General features: G+C 44.5%; 1 protein-coding gene across 4 annotated transcripts; it reads left to right on the forward strand.

The window, feature by feature from the left end:
• The first annotated feature begins 150 nt into the window (after positions 1 to 150).
• On the forward strand, positions 151 to 25,948 carry LOC129812758 (fibronectin type III domain-containing protein 5-like). 4 transcript variants are annotated; one of them, XR_008753070.1, is made up of 6 exons: positions 151 to 693; positions 12,456 to 12,571; positions 13,148 to 13,349; positions 20,984 to 21,091; positions 21,456 to 21,664; positions 22,129 to 25,948. XR_008753070.1 is itself a non-coding variant. In XM_055864595.1 (6 exons), the coding sequence occupies exons 1-6, from the start codon at positions 621 to 623 to the stop codon at positions 22,186 to 22,188; spliced, it is 693 nt and encodes a 230-aa protein (XP_055720570.1). In that variant the 5' UTR covers positions 154 to 620; the 3' UTR covers positions 22,189 to 25,948. The 4 variants fall into 4 exon arrangements, 2 of the variants coding, with proteins under 2 accessions (XP_055720570.1, XP_055720571.1); XR_008753071.1 differs by having other exon boundaries at positions 153 to 693; positions 20,984 to 21,067; XM_055864595.1 differs by having other exon boundaries at positions 154 to 693; positions 21,456 to 21,589.
• The last annotated feature ends 894 nt before the right edge of the window (positions 25,949 to 26,842 follow it).

A 26,842-nucleotide genomic window follows, 5' to 3' on the forward strand; every position in this document is an offset into this window, starting at 1 on the left:
CTTTCATACCTCATTTCATCATAATTAATAAACTCTCCATGTGGACATTATGTGTGCATAAAGGTATAATTGCAGCGCATATGAATAATAATTGTAGCATAGACTGTATGCCTGTGTGTGTGTGCATCTCTCCCATGACTATACGCACGCGAGTGTCAATTGCAGTGTGCCACGGGCTGTGAGAGCAGCGCGATCACGTTTCTGTTGAGTGCCCCTAAGCACCACCCGACTTCAGGGGCACATATGTACACGGTGCGAAACTCGGCCACAGCCACAGCCACGGACCAACACTCATCACCAGGACTTCATTTATGTATGGTCGTCGAGTTTAATGTCTATAAATATCTCTCGTAGCTGAGGTGGAGCAATGAAGAGCGTTCGTGGGCGACACACAAGGTCGGCCGCATGTTAAGCTACTGTTGCATGTCGGTGGGGGAGCACTGTCGCTGTCCCAGGTGCTGAAAGCGCTCGTCAGTCAATCTGCGGCAAGCCAACGAGACAGTAAACGGTTTTTGATCGAGACAATATGCATGGACTGATGTGAATGCTGAACAATAGCAAGGCAGTTAACATAGCTCTAGTCAGAGTAAATGGATCTCACGTCCTCTAATGTTTAAAGGATGAAGAGATTTTTCCTGTCAACCGTGCCACTGCTAATTCTCAGCTGTCTAGGTGTCTCTCGCGTCTTTGCGGGTAAGTTAATGTTTATGTACTGAAAATATTTATTTGTCAGCAATTACTCAACCATGCATTCACGTATTTGCCTTGTAGTGGGAACTCTAGGGTTAATGTGTGAGCATTAAGGGGACTGCATTGGTATCCGTGCAAATAAAACAATGGGAAAAAGTGAATGTTTGTGCTAATTTGTTTCTAATTGGCATTTGGTCTATATTCTGTGCGATGAATGAGGAATCGTGTGTGTGTGTAAGAATCTGTATTGATACAATGCTCCAGACATTCTACTGGTACTGATCTATACTGAAACACTCTAAACAGGCCATGGAACATGAGCAGTTATGTTTCGGGATTTAAAGGCTAAACAAATGCTTTTGCAATAATTCAGCACCAGTTTTATTGCCTACGTTACGTTTCAGTATGTTTTATTACTGTAGCCTAGTTATATTTACTACCGTATCAGCAAGAATAACACTAGCCTTTGATCCAAGCAGTTGTTAAGTGCTTACATTCATAAGATTTAGACTGATATGACGTTAAACTGACTTACCCAAAACAGGTTTATAGATGTGTGTGTGTTCCAAGTAAAGCTGACCTTTGCATTTAATTAAGTAGTACATGGTACAGGTACAACCCCAATGTCTCTGAAAATGAAATAGCTTTAATGTTTTTTTTTAATTTATGTTTTACTTAAAAATCTGTAATTAACTGTTATCACAGAATGATGGAGGATAACAAATATGTATTTCATCTACACACATTTTCAAAGTAATATGTGATATCTATACAGCAGGGACCAAACTAATATCCATTAGGATCATGGCATTACAGTGAATGTACTATTGGCACAGCTTGCTGTAACATTTGAGGAGGAAAACAACCATTTCAAATTGTTCCTCGGAAGGCTGCTGAATGATCTATGCGTGAGGTGAGAGTGAACCCTGGGAATAGACTGAAGAGAACCCCAGCGGAATCTATCACCCCGTAATGTACGTTCCCTAAACACTTGAGTGCTGTAGCTTTCACTGCTCAGCGTGATGGAGCGCTGCACACCATACTGACACACTACTGCAATCAGAATCCACCTCCTCTACAGTGTTTACATTTCAGCTGGATTGCATCTCTCTCTCTCCATCTCTCTCTCTCCCTCGCTCATAAATAAATACACACAGACACTTAGGACGTGTCTACACTTGACACCTACATGTGACATCTGCTATCAGAATACAAAAAACGCTTTGTGGTCTGACTGTTTCCGATCTGGCTGACCAGGGGGCAATGTCATCAACAGTCCTCCCACATGTCTCCAGAAAACATGTGTTTTGAGACCGAGAGGCAACTTTTCATTATAACGTTGGGAGGAAATACGCTCCTAGCATGTGAAGAACGTGTTTGCTGGCCTCACAAATGGTAGCCAGCTAGCTAATATTTAGAAAAATACTAGAGTTATGCTAACCTGTTTGCAATCCCTTTAGCATTGAGTGCTAGCTACAGCGATTAGCTGGCCTGTTAGCTACAGCCATCAGTTGTTGTGGTGTTATCATATTTTGCCTATTCCACCATTTGTAAAATGTTTACTGGCATTTAAATATAGCACGGGAATGGGGAATCTGGACACACTGTGGACACGGTAGACACATTTCTGTAGGTGTAGATGCATGACACGTTCGGAATTCCATGAACAGAACGCTATGATCAGAATTCTAAAGCTGCATGAACTGTCACGTCTAGACACAGCCTTAGACATAGTCTAGACACAGACACACATGCATGCACACTTGCACGTAGGCAACACACACCCTTACCGTGTCAGCAAATCACGTTTCGCCGAAAGTGGGGTGCACATATGGGTTCTGTGGGCTCATAATTGTTTCATATATTCTGATTGTGCGAGGGCGATTGAATAAAACATTGATTAATGAGCCAGTCCTGCTGGCAGTGCAGAGAGAATGTTCTTCTAATCCCTCCTCCATCTACATCAATCTCCTTATAGCCACAGCAACATATACCTAGTGTATGATGTCATCTCACTAGACAGTACTGTACTAGAGAGCTAACACACATACTGTATCAATGCAGCCAGATCGTGGATCTAATGGTGTTCGTCAATCCACTGGGCCTAGGGATATACAGTGTGTGCAGGCTTTTGTTCCAGCCCAGTACTAACACCCTGTGGTTGTCCAGGACCAGGTTGAAGAACACTCAGACAATCAGAGAGACCATTAAACCTCTTCCTCTTCCATCTCCTTAGTAGAAGTGTTGACTGGAGAGAGTCAAGGGAACTTGTGGATGGATATTTGATTGAAGTAGACATTGCACTTGTCTAAGATACTCTTAAGAATGTGTTACTTCTGAAACATCTTTAGAAAGCCAACATAGAGAACACAGAAACAAAGGAAAGCATGACAAGTGATCAGAGGAGCGCAGCTTGGTCCTGAGTAGGATGGATAGATTGACAGAAGCGTGTGGGTGTGTGTTAACACGCTGTAAACTTTACATTTGTGACGTCCTTTAATGCGTTTCTGTTTATGGTGAGTCATGAAGTATCTGTCACCCTGGACGAGGAATGTAAAGCTAATGTTTCCATTTAAAATGTAAATGACCTTCAACACCATCTTAACGAGGTGGTACATTCCACCAGCCAGTCCCTGCTCCTCGACAGACTCGCCATGAAACACAATAAATCAGTCAGTCAACCCATCAAATCAACCAATCAATCAAGTAGTTAAACAGTAACCAATAGAAAAGCCCAGCGTAACCTTGGAGACCCTTTCAAGTTCTGATGAAACGAGTAACTATTCTAAAAAGCCTTGTTTTGTTTTTACTGTAAAACACAGCATGACTATTACACTCCCACTATGAGGGTTCTAACGCTGGCCAGCCAGAGGAGTCCTGCCACTCCCCAACCCTGCCACAGATTCTCAGTAGCAGCAGTATATTAACTGTCAAGTGTCAAGTCATCACACCATCCCACCCGTAGGAGTTACAGCAACCAGACAGAGGAGCCAAAGGTCGTTAAACAGACTCATCAACTCCAGTCTACTGCCAAATCGCTAGCTTGCTCAAAAGCTCTTTGTGGAATATTTACTGGGAGGTGGTTTCATCAGAAAAACACATCATTTTACAGTATGTTAAACAAACTAGGGGGACATACACTGTGGTTCCTGAAGGTCTGTATTCATGGAACAACAGTATTTCCTTGATGCCACCTTTTCTTTCTTCACTTTAGTCTCCCGTTGTTCTCCTTTATGCGAAATAGACATTTTTCATCTGTTAGATTCTGTGAATCTTTTGAAATAATACGTGATAACAAATACAGCCCACAGCTACCTGTTTTGGATGTCACCTGGCTTAAGTGCTTTCTCTAAAAGCCTGGTTGTTATGTAGGCCAGCCACTTATTGTTGGATGAATCATCCCAATTTCAAAAGAACAGTCTGTTTGGATTTAGATAGTTTACCCCGCAGACAGACACAACCAATGGAGCAGGAAACAGAACATGCATGGGGTTACACAGCAGAGGCTGGATATCTTCCACTTAACACATGTATGAGGTCTGCTCCGACCGGAGCGGCAAAGAGAAATGGGTGTTTGGAAGCAGAACATTATGATATAAGTAATGGAGTGTGTGCTTGTGTATGTTCATATGGGTTTGTATTACGTGCATGTGTGTGTGTGTTTGTGTGTCAGTGTGTTTATGTGTGAGTGGAAACAGATTAATAGTATTCATTCATTGGCTGGCTGTATTATTGAAGTATTCAATTAGTTATTTGGCAGTAGATCTGTAGACAAAAGGAGAGAACAGACGAAGGCACAGAATTCTCTCAAAATGGCACTTGCAGCTCAGCACACACATACATTACAGCCATTACCAGCACTAACACACACTAATAAAGCCATGTTCCCCCTGTTAATCAAAAAGAACAGCCTTAATGACAGGCTGATGGTATTTTCAAACACAGTAGGCAAACACAATAGAGACAAGGCAAAATGTCAGCGAGCATGAGAAGTGCTGCAGCACCAGCCAACAGCAGCAAAAGAGACAAGTGGAATCTTCCTCAGAATGAGTGTGGTTGGTTTTGCCTGAACTCAGACACTGTAGACAGAGGGGCCTTAGACCAGATACACACAGGGCTCCTGATGCTCTGTTGCCTGCTCCTGCACATGACTCACAGCGCTAGAATGCACAGATTAAGACAAAGGACTAAGCCTTGTTTGCGTTCCTGCTGGCTTCTGTTGAGTAAGGTTGACTGAAATACAACTCAACCAAACAGCATCTGTTCAACATCTTTTCACAGTGGAACTCATCTTAGCAGCTTATTTTCCAACCAGACCATGTGTGATTGATATAGTCAATTGGTCACTTTTTGTCATACTCCATGTCTACTCCACTTGTGATCTCTCAGAGAGCTGAGATCCATGGAAATTAATGGATGTGCTTGTCTGAGGGGCCTTGTTGCTGTCATTGGGAACACACATTATTCAAATCAAATCGTATGTATCACGTGCTTCAGGAAACAACAGGTGTAGACTAACAGTGAAATGCTTACTTACCAACATGCAGANCTCTCTCTCTCTCTCTCTCTCTCTCTCTCTCTCTCTCTCTCTCTCTCTCTCTCTCTCCTCTCTGCCAGAGCTTTGCTTCACTAGTCCCAGTGCTAATCCAGAGAGAGAGAGAGAGAGAGAGAGAAGATGCACAGATCAAGAGAAAACACCAACTGGGCACATACGTGAATTCAACGTCTTTTCCACATTGGCTGAACGTGGAGTAGATGTGGAATAGACGTGGAAACAACACTGATTCAACCAGTGTGTGCCCAGTGGGCAAGAGAGGGAGTAAGGAGACCAAGAGTGTGAAAGAGAAAAAAAGTGAGCGAAAAATGCAGAAATACTGAGAGAAGGAAAGTGAGAGAGAGATGGAGAGAAAGCACCATAGAGAGCCAATGCCGACCTCTCTCTCTCTCTCCATCATCTCCCTCCCAGTGCCATCCTTCCGAGAAGGCAGCTAGGCATTACCCCACCAGCTGCTTCACTTCTCAACAGACTGGCTAACACTCTACAGGAAGAGAGGGATGAGAAAAAGAGAGAGAATGAAACAGACAGGAAACGAGGGATGAGGAGAGAGAATAAAACGGGGATGGAGAGAAAGATGATGAGAGAAAGAGAGAGTGGAGTAGGTAACAGGGAGAGAAAGGGGTGAGTAGAAGACAGTGAAACAAGGAGAAGGGGAGAATAGTGAAAACCCCATCATATTTAAGTGCTGTGTGTATAATGTGCCCAGCTCTACTGGGATATTGATTGTGTAGATATTACCTTGGTTTCCTGGCCCGAGGAACTTGGATAGGAACTAGATTTCATTTGTAGTTAACAGACAAGCAGTACGGCGGCTTGTCAAATAATCAACACTGCCACCCGTGCTCCTTTGCTTTTGAATTAGCTGCATTCTCAGATGCGATACTACACAACGCAGCATTGATTTTCATACTCTGCCTTTTTACATTTAATTACACAAGTGAGGGGGAGAGTGAGTGGGTGAGAGAGTGAAAGTGAGAGGCTATTTCGGCGCTCGCATCTTTGCAGCTCTTTAGGCCAGCGGGTTGGAGAATTATTTTGTCAAAAGTAAATAACTAATGTCTCCTCAAAAGAGGAAAGCCCTGGAGGTATGTTTATCATGGAGCATGGCGAGTGAAAAGCCATGGAAAAGACACACACACTGTTCTCTGGGGCTTTGGGAAAGGGGCTGGAAGCCACACTCCAGTGGTTCGCTTTCTGGGTTGTACATTTCCACAGTAAACTATAGACAGTAACATTTTCTATGTTAAACCAGGCCCTAATGAGCTCCTGGTTGGGATGAGTGGCAACCCTGATTAGAAGCACCTGCTGCTCACCGGTTGTTCTCTACAAATGCTGTTTTGAATTAAAATAAAACTGTACCTACCAACTGAGGAGGGCGGTAAAGCCGAAACGTCTGTGTACGCTATTCCTGATGCAGTAAAAAATAATACAAGTGAATGGAATAATGAAGTAAGCTTTATGCAACATCTTTTTGAGTGCGAAACCAGTACACTTTGTTGTTTATGGGAGATGTCAACCCCCTCTGTGCCCCTAGAACTATAAATGTAGGGTAAACCTGGACTGTATCTCTACCCATACTGTACTTGTTCTGCCAATCAAAACCAGAGAGTGCATAGTACAAACCGCGCTAACAGTATGAAGTGAGTCATAGCGTGCTGTAGTGTAGAGGCTGTGGATTGATATGGAGGTGTTGGCGGGAGATGATGCAGAGATGATGAGAGGGTGGGGTAGGGATAGGGGGTGCCAAGCCTGAACTCTTTCCTTCTATTGTCTGAAGTGGAGGAGGCAGTGAGCAGCTCCCACAGAAGTGTCAGTCAGGCCTCCCGGGTGGCGCAGTGGTCTAGAGCACTGCATCGCAGTGCTAGCTGTGCCACCAGAGTCTCTGGGTTCGCGCCCAGGCTCTGTCGTAGCCGGCCGCGACCGGGAGGTCCGTGGGGCGACGCACAATTGGCTTAGCGTCGTCCAGGTTAGGGAGGGTTTGGCCGGTAGGGATATCCTTGTCTCATCGCGCTCCAGCGACTCCTGTGGCGGGCCGGGCGCAGTACGCGCTAACCAAGGGGGCCAGGTACACGGTGTTTCCTCCGACACATTAGTGCGGCTGGCTTCCGGGTTGGAGGCGCGCTGTGTTAAGAAGCAGTGCGGCTTGGTTGGGTTGTGCTTCGGAGGACGCATGGCTTTCGACCTTCGTCTCTCCCGAGCCCGTACGGGAGTTGTAGCGATGAGACAAGATAGTAATTATTAGCGATTGGATACCACGAAAATTGGGGAGAAAAGGGGATAAAACAAAATTTAAGAAAAGAAAAAAAAAGAAGTGTCAGTCAGCCAGAGCAGCGTTTACACTCCGGAGGACTAGGAGACTGTTTACACTCCGGAGGACTAGGAGACTGTTTGCAGCCCACCTGTCAGGAGAGGCTCTACTGGAGAATGTCCACACAACCAGATAGATCGGAGACAGGTAGAGATGACGAGAGAGAGCGTTTCAGAGATTTGAAAGAGTCAGCTAGAGAATGAAAGAGAGAATGGCTGAACAAAAGCAGAGAGAGAGAGAGAAAGACTATAAGAAAGATGGAAAGAGGAAGAGAAAGAGTGACCAAGAGAACAGGAAAATGTTTTGTTTCTCTGCGTCCATCCAGGGACAATAAGCAGTGAAAAATAGACTGAGGCTCGATAAAGGCTGTAATGAAACAGGTGATAGTGCATTCATAATTGAACATGGCATCGTGTTATGGCTCCCAGTCTCGCCCTGTACACCTAACGCAGACATTCATTTTTCAACAGCTGTTTAAGATGCCAAATGAAACACATTAACTCTATTGTTCCAACTCTCCTTTAGGCTTTACTGCTGTTTCTTTAACTGCTGTGGGTGTGAGAATGACAACATGAATATATGCCTGCAAATCAGTGTGTGTCTGCATGCATATGCATGTGTGTGTGTGTGTGTGTGTGTGTGTGTGTGTGTGTGTGTGTGTGTGTGTGTGTGTGTGTGTGTGTGTGTGTGTGTGCGTGTACTGCACAGTACAGTAAACCTGAGGAAGAGTAGGAATGACCTGAAAGCACAAAGGGAGAAGTGGTTGCCCTTGCAATCTCAATGACACGTTTGGTGGTGGGGGGGGGGGGGGGGGTATTGAAAAGCCACTTGTGATTCCCCCAGCATGCTCGTTAGCGTCAGGTGAAGACGTGTTAATGAACATGTGCTAATTTATTGTCCAGCAGGGTCGGCTATCGCTTAGAGACAGCAACCCAAGGTTCACTTCATTTGTCTATTTATGGTCTCTCATTGCTAATGCCAGAGAGAAGCACCACAGTATTGGCCCACTTTAATATTCTACTCCCCTCGGGCCATTACTGCCAGCATGCAGACTATATGTCTGTCTGTGGGATATTTACCCATGAGATGAGAAGGGTGTCTTTGATTGCTGGGCAGTAAGTGCTCTATGAGCACAGAGGCATGAAAGGATGAAATGCTGCAGGACCAGACCAGGGTCTTAGATCAGGCAGAGGCAAAGCAACTCAGTCAGACATCAGCCTGCGTTCAACACTCAGAGAGAGCAGCTATACAGAGATACAGTTCACAGGTTGAGGGGGGAGTACTACTGTCTTTCCCAGGTCAGAGGGTTTGGTGGTCTGGGGGGGGGCTGGTATGAGTCGAGAGAGAAGGGCCTGTGGAGGCCAGAGAAGAACGTTCATTAAATAATCATAGGCTTTATTGATCAAGGGCAGCTGGAGTACTGTGACAATAAGACTAAGCAGAAGACAGGGTTTGTGTGTGCGTGCTTGCGAGTTAGTAAAGGCTCTTAAAATGGCGAGGGGAAATAGTACGTGCAAACTGCAAGCCAACAGTTTCAGTGTTTTATTTGTTTGTTGTCTGTAGGCTGGACAAAATCTAATTTAATGTGCACTGTACAATTGGTTTACTAGCAAACACACACAGACACCCATGCAAACATACTGCCTCTCTTTATATACCCCCTCTCTCCTTGAAAGACTGCCGAGCTGTCACCCACTGAACACTGTCATCCTCATGACACGGCCCAGCACGCCACACACTACCTCCTGTCCCTCTGATGACTCCGCTAACAAAGACATGCTGGTGTCTGCTCCCTCACACACACACACACACACACACACACACACACACACACACACACACACACACACACACACACAAACACACACACACACACACACACACACACACACACACACACACACACACACACACACACACACACACACACACACACACACACACAGAGTTCTGAGTCAAAGTCATCCCCATCTCTCATCCTGTGGTCCTGACGGTGTGTGAGTGAGAGAGTTTATGGAGACATCTGTCTGCTGTTTCATTAGTCCTGACTCACACTTCACGTCATGGGGATATATGAGAGCTTCCTGTCTTGGCCACCGTCCGCCAAGGAGTACATCCCCCAATTACTAGGCCATGATTTACACTGCCTAGCTAAAAACAAGAGTGAGCGCTAACACGCTCAATAACTCATCTGAATACATCTGCAGCACTAAATAGATTTATGTGTCGGAATAACGTAACATGATTATGAGTGTCCACTCTCATTTATCTGTTCCCGTCCCTCCTGTGTCTCATCACACAAACCCATCAATCCTCAATGTCTCAGACTGTTTACCATACTGAAGTGTACGTGTGACACGGAGGGGCTAAGAGACAGGGCGCCCTCCCTCTGACAGTGAAGGAACATGGAAGATTGCATGTTCATTTACTCTGCAGACACTCCCCCATCACATGAGTCATCACCACCAAAGCCCTCTGATCATTCAGGTAAGCCCTGATAATGATTCTCCCATTCACTATCTGGAATGTATGAATTGAAAGTGTCATTGAAGAACAGTTGGCATGTCCTTGCTCCAGCAGAGTTTGGATATCTCATTCATTTGTAATCACAGCGTCATATGCTCACTTATTCGATTAAGTATGCTGCCAGGTGTAAACATCTGAATACAGTACACACACACACACACACACACACACACACACACACACACACACACACACACACACACACACACACACACACACACACACACACACACACACACACACACACACACACACACACACACACACACACACACACACAGAGTTCTGAGTCAAAGTCATCCCCATCTCTCATCCTGTGGTCCTGACGGTGTGTGAGTGAGAGAGTTTATGGAGACATCTGTCTGCTGTTTCATTAGTCCTGACTCACACTTCACGTCATGGGGATATATGAGAGCTTCCTGTCTTGGCCACCGTCCGCCAAGGAGTACATCCCCCAATTACTAGGCCATGATTTACACTGCCTAGCTAAAAACAAGAGTGAGCGCTAACACGCTCAATAACTCATCTGAATACATCTGCAGCACTAAATAGATTTATGTGTCGGAATAACGTAACATGATTATGAGTGTCCACTCTCATTTATCTGTTCCCGTCCCTCCTGTGTCTCATCACACAAACCCATCAATCCTCAATGTCTCAGACTGTTTACCATACTGAAGTGTACGTGTGACACGGAGGGGCTAAGAGACAGGGCGCCCTCCCTCTGACAGTGAAGGAACATGGAAGATTGCATGTTCATTTACTCTGCAGACACTCCCCCATCACATGAGTCATCACCACCAAAGCCCTCTGATCATTCAGGTAAGCCCTGATAATGATTCTCCCATTCACTATCTGGAATGTATGAATTGAAAGTGTCATTGAAGAACAGTTGGCATGTCCTTGCTCCAGCAGAGTTTGGATATCTCATTCATTTGTAATCACAGCGTCATATGCTCACTTATTCGATTAAGTATGCTGCCAGGTGTAAACATCTGAATACAGTACACACACACACACACACACACACACACACACACACACACACACACACACACACACACACACACACACACACACACACACACACACACACACACACACACACACACACACACACACACACACACACACACACACACAACTAGCATGCACACACACAAAACTGTAAATGTATTGCACAGCAACAAATCATTACTTTGAAGTGATGTAGCACAAGCCCTGATTAAACTGTCAATGGTTTGCAGCACGCACAACATATCTTTACACTGAATAATAAAAAGTAACCCAACTCTATATACACTGGAGTGTACAAAACATTAAGAACACCTGCTCTTTCCATGACATAGACTGACCAGGTGAATCCAGGTGAAAGCTATGATCCCCTATTGATGTCACTTGTAAAATACACTTTAATTAGTTTAGATGAAAGGGAGGAGACAGGTTAAAGAAGGATCTTTAAGCCTTGAGGCATGAGATTGTGTATGTGTGCCATTCAGAGGATGAATGGGCAAGACAAAATATTTAAGTGCCTTTGAACGGGGTATGGTAGTAGGTGTCAGGCGCATCAGTTTGAGTGTGTCAAGAACTGCAAAGCTGCTGTTTTTTTCACGCTCAACAGTTTCCCTGTGTATCAAGAATGGTCCACCACCCAAAGGACATCCAGCCAACTTGACACAACTGTGGGAAGCATTGGAGACAACATGGGCCAGCATCCCTGTAGAATGCTTTCGACACCTTGTAGAGTCCATGCCCCGATGAATTGAGGATGTTCTGAGGGCAAAAATGGGTGCAACTAAACGTTAGGAAGGTGTTCCTAATGTTTTGTACGCTCAGTGTACATGTACATTATTTTGAGTTGAGTGTAATTTCACTGAATATTCAACTGACTCTAAATGTGAACCTATTCAAAATTTCAACCCTTAATTGCGGGGACATTTAAAATTCAACCCCTACAAACCGCTCCACTCTAGATTTGATTGCACTTGTATTTCTTATGAGTCCTAATTATGCTGAATGGATGTGAATACTGAATCAGGCCACAGCTCTTCCTGGGTGAGTAACAGTGAACAGTGAAACCAGCTGTGGGGGGTTGCAGTGATCAGAGGCCTCCGTTTGTAGTAAGCACCAGGCTCCACAGTCTGATGGCCAATCTGTAGATCACACTGTCTAGAATAGCCAAGCTCTCCTGTGGAGTAGCTTATTAACCGCTCTGTGATTGTAGGGACTGTTTGAAGTACTATATTGAGTCCATGTAAATAATACATGTACCCATTACCGTACCTACTGTGTCCTACCCGGTACCCACTAGACAGTAAACTTCATTTGCTTCATGTGTATCTTTTCTCTCTCTCTCCCTGTCTGTGTTTGCAGACAGTTTGGCGGCTCCTGTCAATGTGACCATCAAGGCTCTGAAGTCCAACTCTGCCGTGGTGACATGGGACATCCCCGAGGGGGACCTTGTCATCGGCTTTGCCATCACACAGCAGGTGAGAGCAAGAGGGAGGGCAGTGCGGGGGGGGAGGAGACCCAACCGCACACACAAACACTCTCGCCAATAGGAGATCAAATAGTATCTGTCACCAATCCCTACTCACCGTCTCTCCATTGCGTCCCTGCGTTGCTGGCCAGCAACTTGTTTTGCGGAACCGTTGTGTCACGGAACGCTGTGTTGCCAGGACGATTCCGTCAGAGCGCCTGTCTCCTCGACAACAGCAGTGGAAGATGGCAGCTGTGTAAAGAGGGAAAGCAATAACATTTCCCACTTGCACACAGTCACTCGACCCTGTACAATGGTTAGGCTCCATTCTAGCCAATCAGCAGATGATTTCCTGGTCCCAGAGGCCCAGCTAAGAGCCCCGGTTCTGCCCATCTCCTGACTGCTGCTCCCTCTCTCCACTCCTCCACACAGTCTATTTCTGTCTACTATTACTGTACAGTATGTGATAACTGGGATTGCAGTTCACCAGGGCTCAATGCTGTGTGTGAGACTTCTACTCAACATCAGTGAATAGTTTTGTGTTCCACTGCTCACTAAACGCACCTCTGTGATGATGTGCCAACAGAAGAAGGACGTGCGCATGCTGCGCTTCATCCAGGAAGTGAACACCACCACCCGCTCCTGTGCATTATGGGACTTGGAGGAGGAGACCGACTACATTGTGCACGTGCAGTCCATCAGCATGAGTGGGCCCATGAGTCAGCACAGCGAACCCCTGCGCTTCCGCACGCCCAAGGAGTCTGAGACACAGGCCTCGAAGAGTAAAGGTAAACAACTCTAGAATCTCACACACAACTTTAGGATAAGACTGAAGCTAATACATAAAGTATCTATGGAGAAAACAAAGTTCGAAGCACTTCTCCAGGTTCCCGTACCTTGCTGTAATACAGGTACAGTGCCAAAAAAGGCAGAGGAAACCCTGTGCACAGCAGTATGTACACATACAGTGCCGAGAGTAAGGCTTGCAGTTGGACTGTTGACAACTTTTGACTGATTCCATAAAGGCCAATACAAATCAATGGGGACACAAAGCGTGAAATTAAGTTTCACAACAGAATGCTCTTAAACATCAAGCGCTCTTACAACAATTTATGAATATAACACCTTCAGGGTATAGTTTGTGGTATATTGATGTGCCTCTATGCATTCACCCCCAACTGCCCCCCGGGCCTGCCCTGTGCTCTATCTACAGTAAGGGTAATGCATTTGTCAAAGTGGTGATGAGATATTCAGGGCAGCGTGATGCAAATCGATGTGCTTTTGGCTCGCACCCTTCCCTCACTCCCTCGCTCCTTTACTCCTCACAGACACTCACAGCCTGACTCCTTCACTCACAGACACTAACACCCTGGCTCCTTCACTCACTGACTCCTTCACTCACTGACTCCTCACAGACACTCACAGCCTTTCTCCTTCACTCACTGACTCCTCATAGACACTCACACCCTGGTTCCTTCACTCACAGACTCCTCACAGACACTCACACCCTGGCTCCTTCACTCACTGACTCCTTCACTCACTGACTCCTCACAGACACTCACAGCCTTGCTCCTTCACTCACTGACTCCTCATAGACACTCACACCCTGGCTCCTTCACTCACAGACTCCTCACAGACACTCACAGCCTTGCTTCTTCACTCACAGACTCCTCACAGACACTCACAGCCTTGCTTCTTCACTCACAGACTCCTCACAGACACTCACAGCCTTGCTCCTTCACTCACAGACTCCTCACAGACACTCACAGCCTTGCTCCTTCACTCACAGACTCCTCACAGACACTCACAGCCTTGCTTCTTCACTCACAGACTCCTCACAGACACTCACAGCCTTGCTCCTTCACTCACTGACTCCTCACAGACACTCACACCCTGGCTCCTTCACTCACTGACTCCTCACAGACACTCACAGGAAGCAGAGGCAGGGGGCTTGTGGTTCTGGGAACATTTCACAGTCACAGTAGCAAAGGCTCTTTGGGCACACAAACTAATCCCAGGTAATTTAGTTGGGATATTGTCAGGAATCTCAGCTAGGAGAAACTAGCACAAAGGGATACAGAATGCTACAAACAGCCTCATCAGACACATACAGACCTACCGTCCCTAGGCTCAGACCAACCCAGAGCTAGATCCCTATAGGTGGATGAGATGAGACGAGAACCTGTGCAGCGAAAGTGGTGTTAGTGTGTGAGTGATGGCTGGGCTGAGGTGAGATAAATGTGCGGGTCTCAGAGAAGTGTTTGTTTCCTTGTGTACAGCCAGGCAGCCACTGTGATAAATGGCTACAGTATTAAGGCATGACTCAGCGCCGGTCGCATAATGATGCAGCCTCCATATCCCTCTCTATCCCTCTACATCAGTGGTATTCAAACTTTTTCAATGGGCACCCCATTTTTTCTGCAATAATTTCTCAGGACCCCATTTTTTTCACAAGAACTTCACACAACCCCACCCTAAATATAATGACAGAACCTTAAAATCGGTACATTTTGATTTTTACAGCTACAAATAACCGTAAATTCATTACATTTATCTCTTATCAAAATGAAGAAACAAATAAATATATTTACTGAATAAAATTATATGTTTTGTAATTATCTTTCTCAAAAGCGTATTGACACCCCTTGACTTTTTTTTTATCACCCATCTACACACAATACCCCATAATGACGAAGAGAAAACACGTTTTTAGACATTTTAGCTAATTTATTCCAAATTAAATATAGAAATAACTATTTGACATAAGTATTCACACCCCAAATTCTTCAATCTCTGCCAAATTGGATGTTGATCATTGCTAGACAACCATTTTACATTTACATTTACATTTAAGTCATTTAGCAGACGCTCTTATCCAGAGCGACTTACGAATTGGAAAGTTCATACATATTCATCCTGGTCCCCCCGTGGGAATTGAACCCACAACCCTGGCGTTGCAAGCGCCATGCTCTACCAACTGAGCCACACGGGACCACCCGTGTGGCTCAAGTCTTTTCAAGTCTTGCCATAGATTTTCAAGTAGATTTATGTCAAAACCGTAACTCAGCTACTCAGGAGCATTCACTGTCTTCTTGGTAAGCAACTCCAGTTAAGATTTGGCCTTGTGTTTTAGGTTATTGTCCTGCTGAAAGGTGAATTCATATCCCAGTGTCTGGTGGAAAGCAGACTAAAGCAGGTTTTCCTGTAGGATTTTGCCTGTGTTTAGCAGGATGAAAATATGGAGAGTGGTACTCAGTAATGTGATGTATTGGATTTGTCCCAAACATAACACTTTGAATTCAGGACAAAAAGTGAAATCCATTGCCCCATTTTTTGCAGTATTAGTTTAGTGCCTTGTTGCAAACAGTTTTGGAAATTTTCACTCTGTCAATTAGGTTAGTATTGTGGAGTAGCTACAATGTTGTTGATTCATCCTCAGTTTTCTCCTATCACAGCCATTCAACTTTCTAACTGTTTTAATGTCTCCATTGGCCTCATGGTGAAATCCCTGAGCGGTTTCCTTCTCTGGCAAATTAGTTAGAAAGGACGCCTGTATGTTTGTAGTGACTGGGTGTATTGATACACCATCCAAAGTGTAATTATTTTTGCCTGTTTTGCATGTTATTTTGGCATTAATACGTGTCACATATCAGTTTGCAAACAATGTAAAAAAATAAATAATAATAATTGAGTTAATAAAGCCACACAAATATGGCCTGTTTTTCGTTTTCTTGAGTAAGGCAGTTCCAAAATGCACGTGTTTCAACCTAGCTCAGAGATTTCTGTGGTGGTGGGGCAGCCAGCGGAATATACGGAGCGGTTGTTAATGTTCTCTAGTTGCGCCATGATTGGCTCAGTGTTCTGTCACTGAAAAAAAACATTAAAACGTTATTTAGATTTAAATATATATATATATTTTATACTGAAATATCAAATATTCAGACCCTTTACTCAGTACTTTGTTGAAGTGCCCTTGGCAGCGATGACAGACTCAAGTCTTCTTTGGTATGATGCTACAAGCTTGGCACACCTATATTTGGGGAGTTTCTCACATTCTTCTCTGTAGATCCTCTCAAGCTCAGTCAGGTTGGATGGGGAGCGTCGCTACACAGGTCTCTCCAGAGATGTTCGATCTAGTTCAAGTCTGGGCTCTGGCTGGGCCACTCAAGGACATTGAGACTTATCCCGAAGCCACTCCTGCGTTGTCTTGGCTGTGTGCTTAGGGTTGTTGTCCTGTTGGAAGGTGACCCTTCACCCCTGTCTGAGGTCCCGAACACTCTGGAGCAGGTTTTCATCAAGGATCTCTGTACTTTGCACCGTTCATCTTTTCCTTGATCCTGACTAGTCTCCCAGTCCCTGTCACTGAAAACATCCCCACAGCATGATGCTGCCACCACCATGCTTCACCATAGGGATGGTGCCAAGTTTCCTCCAGGCGTGATGATTGGCATTCAGGCCAAAGAGTTCAATTTTGGTTTCATCAGACCAGAGAATCTTGTTTCTCATGGTCTTAGAGTCCTTTAGGTGCCTTTTGGCAACCTCCAAGTGGGCTGTCATGTGCCTTTTACTGAAGGGTGGTTTCCATCTGGCCACTCTACCATAAAGGCCTGATTGGTGGAGTGCTGCAGAGGTGGTTGTCCTTCTGGAAGGTTCTCCCATCTCCCTAGAGCAGGGGTGTCAAAGTCAAATGGACGGAGGGCCAAATAAAAAATTTAGCTACAAGCCGAGGGCCGGACTGTTCGAATGTTCATTGAAAATTTTTTAAATGACGCATATAGTCTAGTGAACCTAATTGAACCTACTGAAAACCTAACAAATATATTCCAATATGATCAGATAAATAAAGCAATATTTTCTTATGGCTCTGTCAGTAATCTTTAATTTTCAACAGACACAAAAGACAAATTTCCTTTATATAAAAATCCCCATAACATGAACATTAAATGAAAGAAACCGGTATTCAAGGCACCATCAGTAGCCTATATTTTCTATTTTAGCAAAAGTGGGCTAAATTTACTTCAAAGAAAAAAACAATAATAGCAATTTTCTATCATCCACTCAACTGAAATATTTTTAAAATATAATTGGATTGAAATACAATAAAATAAAGTGCAAAAATCTATTAATCAAAAACAACACTTTGTTTAAGGAGAAGTAACATGCAGTGAAAACAAATATTAAACTTTAACTTTTAAACTTGAACTGAGTAAAAACTCTAAATATGTGATTGCACAGTAATGTTCACTTGTTTGAGGTTGAGGGTGATACTTGGTGGTGTCCCATCTTTTCCACAAGTTCATCAATGTTCGGGGTAAGGCTCTGAGCTGAGGAAATCCTCAGAATTGAGTGGAGGTGTTCAGCAGTAAGTCGACTTCTGTGTGATGTTTTGTTCAGGTTCATCAAAGAAAACAGTTGTTCACACAGGTATGTGCTGCCAAACATAGACAACGTTTGAGCAGCCTGGATGCGCAGCTGGGGCATTGTGTCGGGGAGGAAACGGGCGAACTCCGCAGCACCCACTGCCGCATATTTTGCCCTCAGTGCATCATTGCATTGGAGGTCAATCAACTCCATTTGGAGGTTTGGTGGTGAGCTTTCCACGTCAACAGCAAATGGGTTACCGAGCAGTTCCAACCTGCTTTTTTGTGCTTCAAAGTCAGCAAATCGGCGTCGAAAGTCAGCGGCAAGCATACCTATTTTATCAGCCAACTGTGCGCTCGGGAACGCACTGGTAGAGAGCTTCTCTTTCATGGTCTGGCAGCTGGGAAAGTGGCTCAAATTTTCTTTCCGCATCTGCGTCTCCCACAGAGTCAGTTTGGTTTTAAATGCCTTCACTGTACTGTACATATCAGAGATGACATGATCCCGACCCTGCAGCTGCAAGTTCATTGCATTCAGATGACTCGTATTGTCACACAGAAAAGCCATTTCACACAGAAACATTTCATCTCGGAGTTGTGTTGTGTCTTTCCCTTTGCTGTCCAAGAACAGACAAATCTCCTCACGAAGCTCGAAACATCTTTGAAGCACCTTTCCCTGGCTTAGCCATCGCACCTCTGTGTGATAAGGCAAATCACCATGCTCCGTTTCTAACTCCGTCAGAAATGCCTTGAACTGGCGGTGATTCAAACCTTTGGCTCTGATAAAGTTAACTGTGCGCGTGATGATGCTCATTACATGCTCCATTTTCAAGGCTTTACCGCACAACGCTTCCTGGTGTATGATACAATGATAAGCTGTCAGCTCACCTGTCGCGTTTTCCTCTTGCATCTTTTCCCGTATCTTCGCCACCAGTCCGCTCCTGTGTCCACACATCGCAGGTGCTCCGTCGGTTGTCAAACCCACGAGTTTTTCCCAAGGCAGCTCCATCTCATTTACACATCTTGACACCTCTTCATACAAATCATGCCCCGTAGTTGTGCCATGCATAGGACGTAAAGCCAAAAACTCCTCTGTCACGCTTAGGCTGGAGTCCACTCCGCGGATGAAAATTGACAACTGGGCAATGTCAGAAATGTCGGTGCTCTCATCCACAGCCAAGGAATATGCAATGAAATCTTTTCCCTTTTTCACAAGCTGCTCTTTTAGATTGATGGACAACTGGTCTACTCTCTCGGCAATGGTGTTTCTGCTCAGACTCACATTTAAAAAGAGTTGCCTTTTTTCTGGGCAAACTTCGTCACAAACTTTAATCATGCAGTTTTTGATGAAATCCCCCTCCGTAAATGGCCGGGCTGATTTAGCGATCTCTTCTGCCAAAATAAAACTGGCCTTGACAGCAGCCTGGCCTTGTGATTTGGCTTTTTTGAACAGAGCCTGTCGAGATTTGAGGCCTCGTTTTAATTCCTCTGCCTTTTGTAGCCTTTGTTCCATGTCCATATTCTTGTTTTTGTCCGCGTGTTTCGTTTCATAATGTCGTCTCAGATTATACTCTTTCAGTACCGCCACACTTTCTCCACACAGAAGACACACAGGTTTTCCAGCTACCTCCGTGAACATATACTCCGACTCCCACCTTGTTTGAAACCCCCGGTTCTCAGTGTCCACCTTCCGTTTTGCCATTTTTGATGGGTATCTGAAAGTTAATTTTACTGTGATGCTGACGACTGCTGTGCCAATAAATATTGAAATGAAGCAGCCTACTGCTCGGTGCGTCACCGTTGCATTGTGGGAAATGTAGTATTGGTGCGTGTAAAAGATCTGCGGGCTGCCGGCTTGCTGCGGTCTGCGGGCCGGTTCTAATAATAAATCAAGATCATCCCAGGGGCCGTAAAAAACCTTCTCGCGGGCCGGATGTGGCCCGCGGGCCTTGACTCTGACATATGTGCCCTAGAGGAACTCTGGAGCTCTGTCAGTGACCATCGGGTTCTTGGCCACCTCCCTGATCAAGGCCAAGAACCCAATTCAGTGTCTCTGCCTACTTCTGTTTGGTCTTTAAATGGGGGGCACTTGTGTGCTGAACTTTAGCCAGCTCTCTACTGAATTCATAAACATGTTGCTTTGTATGAGTGGACATTGAACACACACACAAACACACACTTCTCTGATCTTTTTTGGCCCTTAGGACATTAATAATGATTATTGAGTTATATTTATGCCCAACTCAATCGATTGTGGCTGCTGTGATTAACTCTCTCCAACCCCTTCAGAGTGGGGATCCCCACTGACCCTGTCTCAGGCTATGTATTTTCTTTATGCCCAGCTTCTACTGAATCCTTTGACACCATCAGCCTCTCTCAGAAAGTGGGCAAATTGAGGCATTGTGCTGTGCGGTTCCCACATAGCAGCGCTCTTCAACGAGGAGATAATTGTGGAGGCTGTGCACAAGTTGTTAGGGTTGAGTCAGAGTCACCTGGAATCATGAAAAACGTGGCCTGTTTAAAGCAGTGCTAGCTGACAGAAAGACAGTGGTGAGTGGCGCCATCCTGGGACTGAAGAAGAATAGAGAGATCAGTCTACACAATAGGGGGTGTCAGGAGCTAATGGTTCTATCCAGCTGACACAGAGCAGACCTACTCCTGATTATGTATAATTACAGTAGAGACCAGTGGAGGCTGCTGAGGGGAGAACGACGGCTCACATTAATTGCCCGAACGGAGCAAATGAAATGGCACCAAACACCTTGAAAGCATGCATTTGGTGTATTTGATACCATTCCACTGATTCCAGTCATTAACACGAGCCCGTTCTCCCCAATTAAGGTGCTACCAACCTCCTGCTGTAGAGACGAGGTCTACTGGACTGAAGTTCTGCCCGGCATATTCCCTTAGCAGATGACGGCTTTCACCCCAACACTCCCCCATCATTAGACTGACCTGTCAGGAGAACCTGGGTTTAATAAGCTGCCAGTTACCAATAATAACTCTGATGATAATGTTGCCATGGTGATGAACTGATTGTGCTGCTGTATTTGACACTCCAGACGAGGTGACCATGGAGGAAGTGGGAGCTCAGCTGAGGGCAGGGGAGTTCATCATTATCGTGGTGGTGCTGATCATGTGGGCAGGTGAGGGGTGGAATGTTTCAAAAGGTCAGAGTGCTACCCACACACTAGGGTTGCAAAATTCCAGTAAGTTTCACCAATTCCCAGGTATTCCAGAAATCCTGGTTGCAGGAATCTGGATTTCCTGTTTATTCCCTTCTGATTCCGAGAACTTCCAACCAGGATTTCTTGAAAACATGGTAATTTGGGAAAAGTTACTGGAATTTTGCAACCCTACCACACACACACCCTCATGAATGTAGAAAAAAAGAAAAGGTATTTTTAAACAAATATGGTCCACAATTTGATGTAATTTGTCCATGCTAAATTATTTCCGTCTGCTTTTCTCTGCGGTAATGTGGTTGTTATTTACGATCTTTATGTGTATGCCCTTTTCTCCTATCTCTGTCAGGTGTGATCGCTCTCTTCTGCCGTCAGTATGACATCATCAAAGACAACGAGCCCAACACCAACAAGGACAAAGCCAAGACCTCATCAGAGTGCAGTACTCCAGAGCACCCGACGGGGGGGCTGTTGCGCAGTAAGGTATAACCCCCTTCTCCTCCCCACTGAGTCCCCACCGTCACCGGGCAGGTGAATCGTCCCAGCGACTTAAAAAAGGTCCACTTTCTCCAGCAGTTAACACTCCCATAACACCATTAGAGCTACGCCCACCACATAACAGAATATGCATTGATTTACTAGCATTTATGACAGCACTTCATCCAAAAAATAAACTGTTAAAATGCAAAACATGCATCTCCAGGCCATAAATTATGACAATGCTTTAAATCCAAAGCCTTTCAAATCAATGCATAGACAGCCCATACGCTGGCATGATTGTCCCATGTCCATTCGCTCCTCTCCATCTCCCTCAACAACTGGCTAATGCCCTCTGCCAACTAAACCAATTGACACTAAAATTATCAAAATACCCCATCTCCCTTCCAGAGAGAAAGCATCATAACCCACCCATTCTGTCCAGGCGCTCCATGCTCATACACTAGCAGAATTATACTTTATTCCAGGTTTAGAGACTGGCCTTCATCTTTTTCATCACTGCTGTTTCCCTTCTTCCCCTCCAGTTCCCCAAGAACAACAACAACAACAACCGGGCGCCATCTGTGAACATCATTGAGGTGTGACGGCCAGAACACTCTCTAATCCAAAGGATTGAGTGTATTCTAAACAGAGCAACCAAAGGGCCCTTTATGCCCATCTGCTTGTTAGGATGAGGCTGGGACTGTGGGTCGTGGCCAGCCCTTTGGCATGGGGCCTGGGTGTGAACTGGGCCCTCAGGACTCCAGGGTCCAGGTCTCAGAGGAGAGGCTCTAGATGTGGTAGCAGGACTGTGGCTGTCACTGCTCTAATTATTGCCAGAAGGTCAAGGAGATAAGGGCCAAATGGGTTCAGCTATGAGTTGAGAGAGAGGAGAAATTAACATGGCAAGGGGACTGCATATAGCCAGGGCCAGAGACCCTCTCTCTCAGCTTGTTGTTAATGAACTGAAACACACTGTCCCGGCCCCTGTTCCCCATACTGCAACCAAGGCTTGAGCACTGTGCACCGTGTGAAAATGAACTCCCCCTACTGCATCTCCTCTCTTACAGTGTTTATTTATTTGCCTCCTATTATGCTCATTTGCTGTAAGGCACATACTGTACTCCTTACTATTGTTTACCTCCTTTGACATATTATACCTCTTATTCAAATTATATATCACTGTATCTGTTTCATTTTTTATCAATCTATTCACGACAACTTCTTATTGCTAAAGTACCAGTTCTATAGATCTCCTTCTGGCTAAACTCCCTGAAACCTCCTCTGAGATGTGTTTTCATTCGATCAGAGAGCTAGTTAGTTCCCCTCTCAGGGAATCCAGACAATACAAGGCTAATTTTGGAGGCCTTTCTGAAGCAAGCTGGTGGCTATGACGTCAGAGCAAGATCAAAAGGAGCACTCAAGACACCCGTGCGGCAGAATTCTCCATTTATCTGGAGAATTAAAGCTTGTTAGATCTGACAGCAGAAAATAACGTTGTCATTTATAAACAAATCTGGTCTCTACATTTATCATTGATTTACCTTAAATATAACCATTTCCTTTAAAGGTCCAATGCAGCCATTTTTTTTACCTCAATATCAAATCATCTCTGGGCAACAATGCTACTGTGTTTGTTTTCGGTTAAAATGATCAAAAAGAAGAAAACATTTGCTTCTTAGCAAAGAGCAATTTCTCAAGCAAGAATTATGCTAGGACCATCTGGGAGTGGTCTGAGTGGGGAGGGGTAAACTGAAAACTAGCTGTTATTGGCAGAGAGGTTTGGAACTATCTTTCTTATTGGACTATTAAGTTACCATATGATGATGTCACCATGGAAAGCCCAAAGCTCCATTCCACCAAAATGGCTGAAATTTCAGGCAGTCTTTTCAAACTGCTCTTACAATAAAAGGGCTTTATCCAAATTTTCACAATTACACAGTATTATTCCAATCTCAGTGTGCAAATATACACTGCTCAAAAAAATAAAGGGAACACTTAAACAACACAATGTAACTCCAAGTCAATCACACTTCTGTGAAATCAAACTGTCCACTTAGGAAGCAACACTGATTGACAATAAATTTCACATGCTGTTGTGCAAATGGAATAGACAAAAGGTGGAAATGATAGGCAATTAGCAAGACACCCACAATAAAGGAATGGTTCTGCAGGTGGTGACCACAGACCACTTTTCAGTTCCTATGCTTCCTGGCTGATGTTTTGGTCACTTTTGAATGCTGGCGGTGCTCTCACTCTAGTGGTAGCATGAGACGGAGTCTACAACCCACACAAGTGGCTCAGGTAGTGCAGCTCATCCAGGATGGCACATCAATGCGAGCTGTGGCAAAAAGGTTTGCTGTGTCTGTCAGCGTAGTGTCCAGAGCATGGAGGCGCTACCAGGAGACAGGCCAGTACATCAGGAGACGTGGAGGAGGCCGTAGGAGGGCAACAACCCTGCAGCAGGACCGCTAGCTCCGCCTTTGTGCAAGGAGGTGCACTGCTAGAGCCCTGCAAAATGACCTCCAGCAGGCCACTGAGGAAGGGCTAAACAGGCCTCTCCATGACAGCAATAACAGCCCTGAGTGGAGCATCTCACACACCGGCAGGTCATGAAGCCCCTGTCCACCTACACTCAACCTCCCAGCCACACTTAATGCAGGGGGACTTTAAAAGGTGATTAAATAAGTTTAAAGTCCTATTTTATGAGTAACCTTGTTTATGAAAAGACCTTTCTATGAAACACCTGCCACCCCCAACTTTCCCAGATCTAATCAACGACGTGATCACAAGCTATAGGGCTGGGAAGTGCCAGAGACCTCACAATACGATATTATCACGATACTTTGGTGCCGATACGATATGCATTGCCATTCTCACGATTCTATATGTATTCCAATTCGACTTTGATTTTTTTACGATTCGATGTTCCAAACATATTGCTCACCATATATATGCTGCAGAGGAACAAAAGATAGCCATGAGAAAACAAGTTTTGATCAGTCATGGAAATAAAAATGCTGAAAACAAATTGTCTCCCTATTTAAAAAGATAATGGAAAACAAGTTTTGCTGCAGGTACAGCCAACGGGCGCAAATATAATATTGCGATAGTCAAAACGATACATCGTCAAAAATAATATCCCGATATGTAACTGTATCGATCTTTCCCCCATCACTAATGAGCTCCATATATTCGTTCTAAACTTTGACCCCTTTGATTCAGTCCCATCTGACATCATCATTAGTAGTCATCTTCACAGAAGGGCTTCCACTGAATCATCTTCAGTGTGAGAGTCCATCCTCCCCACCCCATGTACTGTATCACAGGCAGGTGTTGACATGCTGTATGAAGAGACTATGCTGTGGAGATTCTCAAATGGGCCAAACAACCTCCTCCACATCCCCATGAAGGGGACATTGCTGTGGTAATGTGTTTAAGGTCTGATTTAAAAAAGCACTGCCTTAAACACCTAAATATTCCATTTTGTTTGATAGGATGGAATGGTAAGGGTCCAATTTGTTCCACCTTTTCCATCTAGTATTTCCCTGCCACTTGGCCCATGGAGGCTGCAGTATGTTATGTTAAACATCTGTGGTCTGTCTGTATCCATTATGAGATGGTATAGGAGGAAAACTAGAATTTGATTTATTTTCTAAGGGATGGGCGAATGTAATGCTAAATAAAGAGCATGACAGAAATGTGTACATACGTTTTCTCATCAGTTATGTGGTTTCTAGAAATGCTACATAAAAGTATTATTATTTGAGAAATGTGTCAACCTTTTCACATTCTGTAAAGAGTGGTATTGGTAAAAGAAATGTGTCTTCAGGAAAAGATTTTTGAAGTCTTACGGGCAATGTAAATGTTATTGGAGAGACTGAACATTTGTTCATGACACTTTGCTTTCAATGTCTTTCTAACATTCTATGGCTGTCCTATTTAACCTATATCCAATGTACAAGAATCTTGTTAAAATGTGCATATAGAGGAATAGAGAAAGGTAAATTTACAGCCAAGGGAGGAGGCAGGAAGGTAGACTATTCTGTATTTTACTCTCACTGATTACTCCAGTTCTGTTATGACGCATCACATTGTGTCAGACTAGCCCTTAATGAACTGTCACTGTAAAACACATCAAACAACCTTCTGTTACTCTCCACTTTCCCACTGCACGCAAGCACACACACACACACCGAAATAACACACACAGTAATTTCGCCTGTACCTGTCACGGTGAACAGACCTCTCTGCAGGTGATTAACCTTGGCTGTGGGGGAGTGGCAGACTAATGACAGGCAGAGCACAGCGATGTATAAATAGGGGGGAGAGGGTTGACTGATGACTAATAAAATATAAAAGGTTTTTCTCTTTCTCCTTACTTCCACCGTTAATGAGAAAGAGGGGAGCAGAACTCAGCTTCCATTTCTCCAATAAACAGTGATTCGTGTCAGGGACAAGAGCAGGCTTTAAGCAGAGATGGAGGAAAGAGAGAGAGAGAAAAAAGGAGGGAGACGGAGAAAGGAGGAGGCCCATCTGATGGATTAACACAGACATATGGATGTTCGGAGAACAAACTTTCTGGCGAGGTCTCCAAACGTTGTGCTGCTGCATTACCCCATCAGCACTTCTCACAAAAGTTTCTATGCTGAAGGTTGAAACCATCTGTCCTTAAGACTGTTGGAACTGGTAGCTCATTGCAATCGATAGGTATCCGTTGACTCAGTAACGGATAACGATGATCATCTCCCTGGATGATTTCTTTGAACTGGGGCCTTGTCTGTTTGCAGTGTGCCAGCACTACATTTCTCAAAGGCACCCAAGCATTGCTTATTTCTCATTCACCTACCTCCTTGCAGTTTTTAAAATGGGCATTTTACTGTCCGCATTAGATTGGGCAACTCTAAACTTTGTTACGCTGAGATTAATAGTCAGGGCCAAACATAATCAATACAGTGTTCAAGTCTTATTAAAAATTGCTTAAAGTTTTTCAATTAAGCGTACCATAACTTTTCATTATGGCACACCATTTACCCAATGTTGCCAATGTCAATACAATTTTTTTAAATTCCGGTTTCAATAATATTAATGCATTTTAGGGCTAATGTACTGTAAAGCAAGCTGTTATGTTGCCAAGTTGTAGTTCAACCATGCTTTGAAGAGTCTACGGTTGCAGTTCTGCATTGATGCATTATCATCTGCTTGACTGGCTCTGGGAGCAGCTCCCTGCAGTCGGAGGCTGGCTGTAAACATGACTGT

This window comes from Salvelinus fontinalis, chromosome 16, assembly GCF_029448725.1.
Source record: "Salvelinus fontinalis isolate EN_2023a chromosome 16, ASM2944872v1, whole genome shotgun sequence".
In the NCBI taxonomy this organism is placed as follows: domain Eukaryota; kingdom Metazoa; phylum Chordata; class Actinopteri; order Salmoniformes; family Salmonidae; genus Salvelinus; species Salvelinus fontinalis.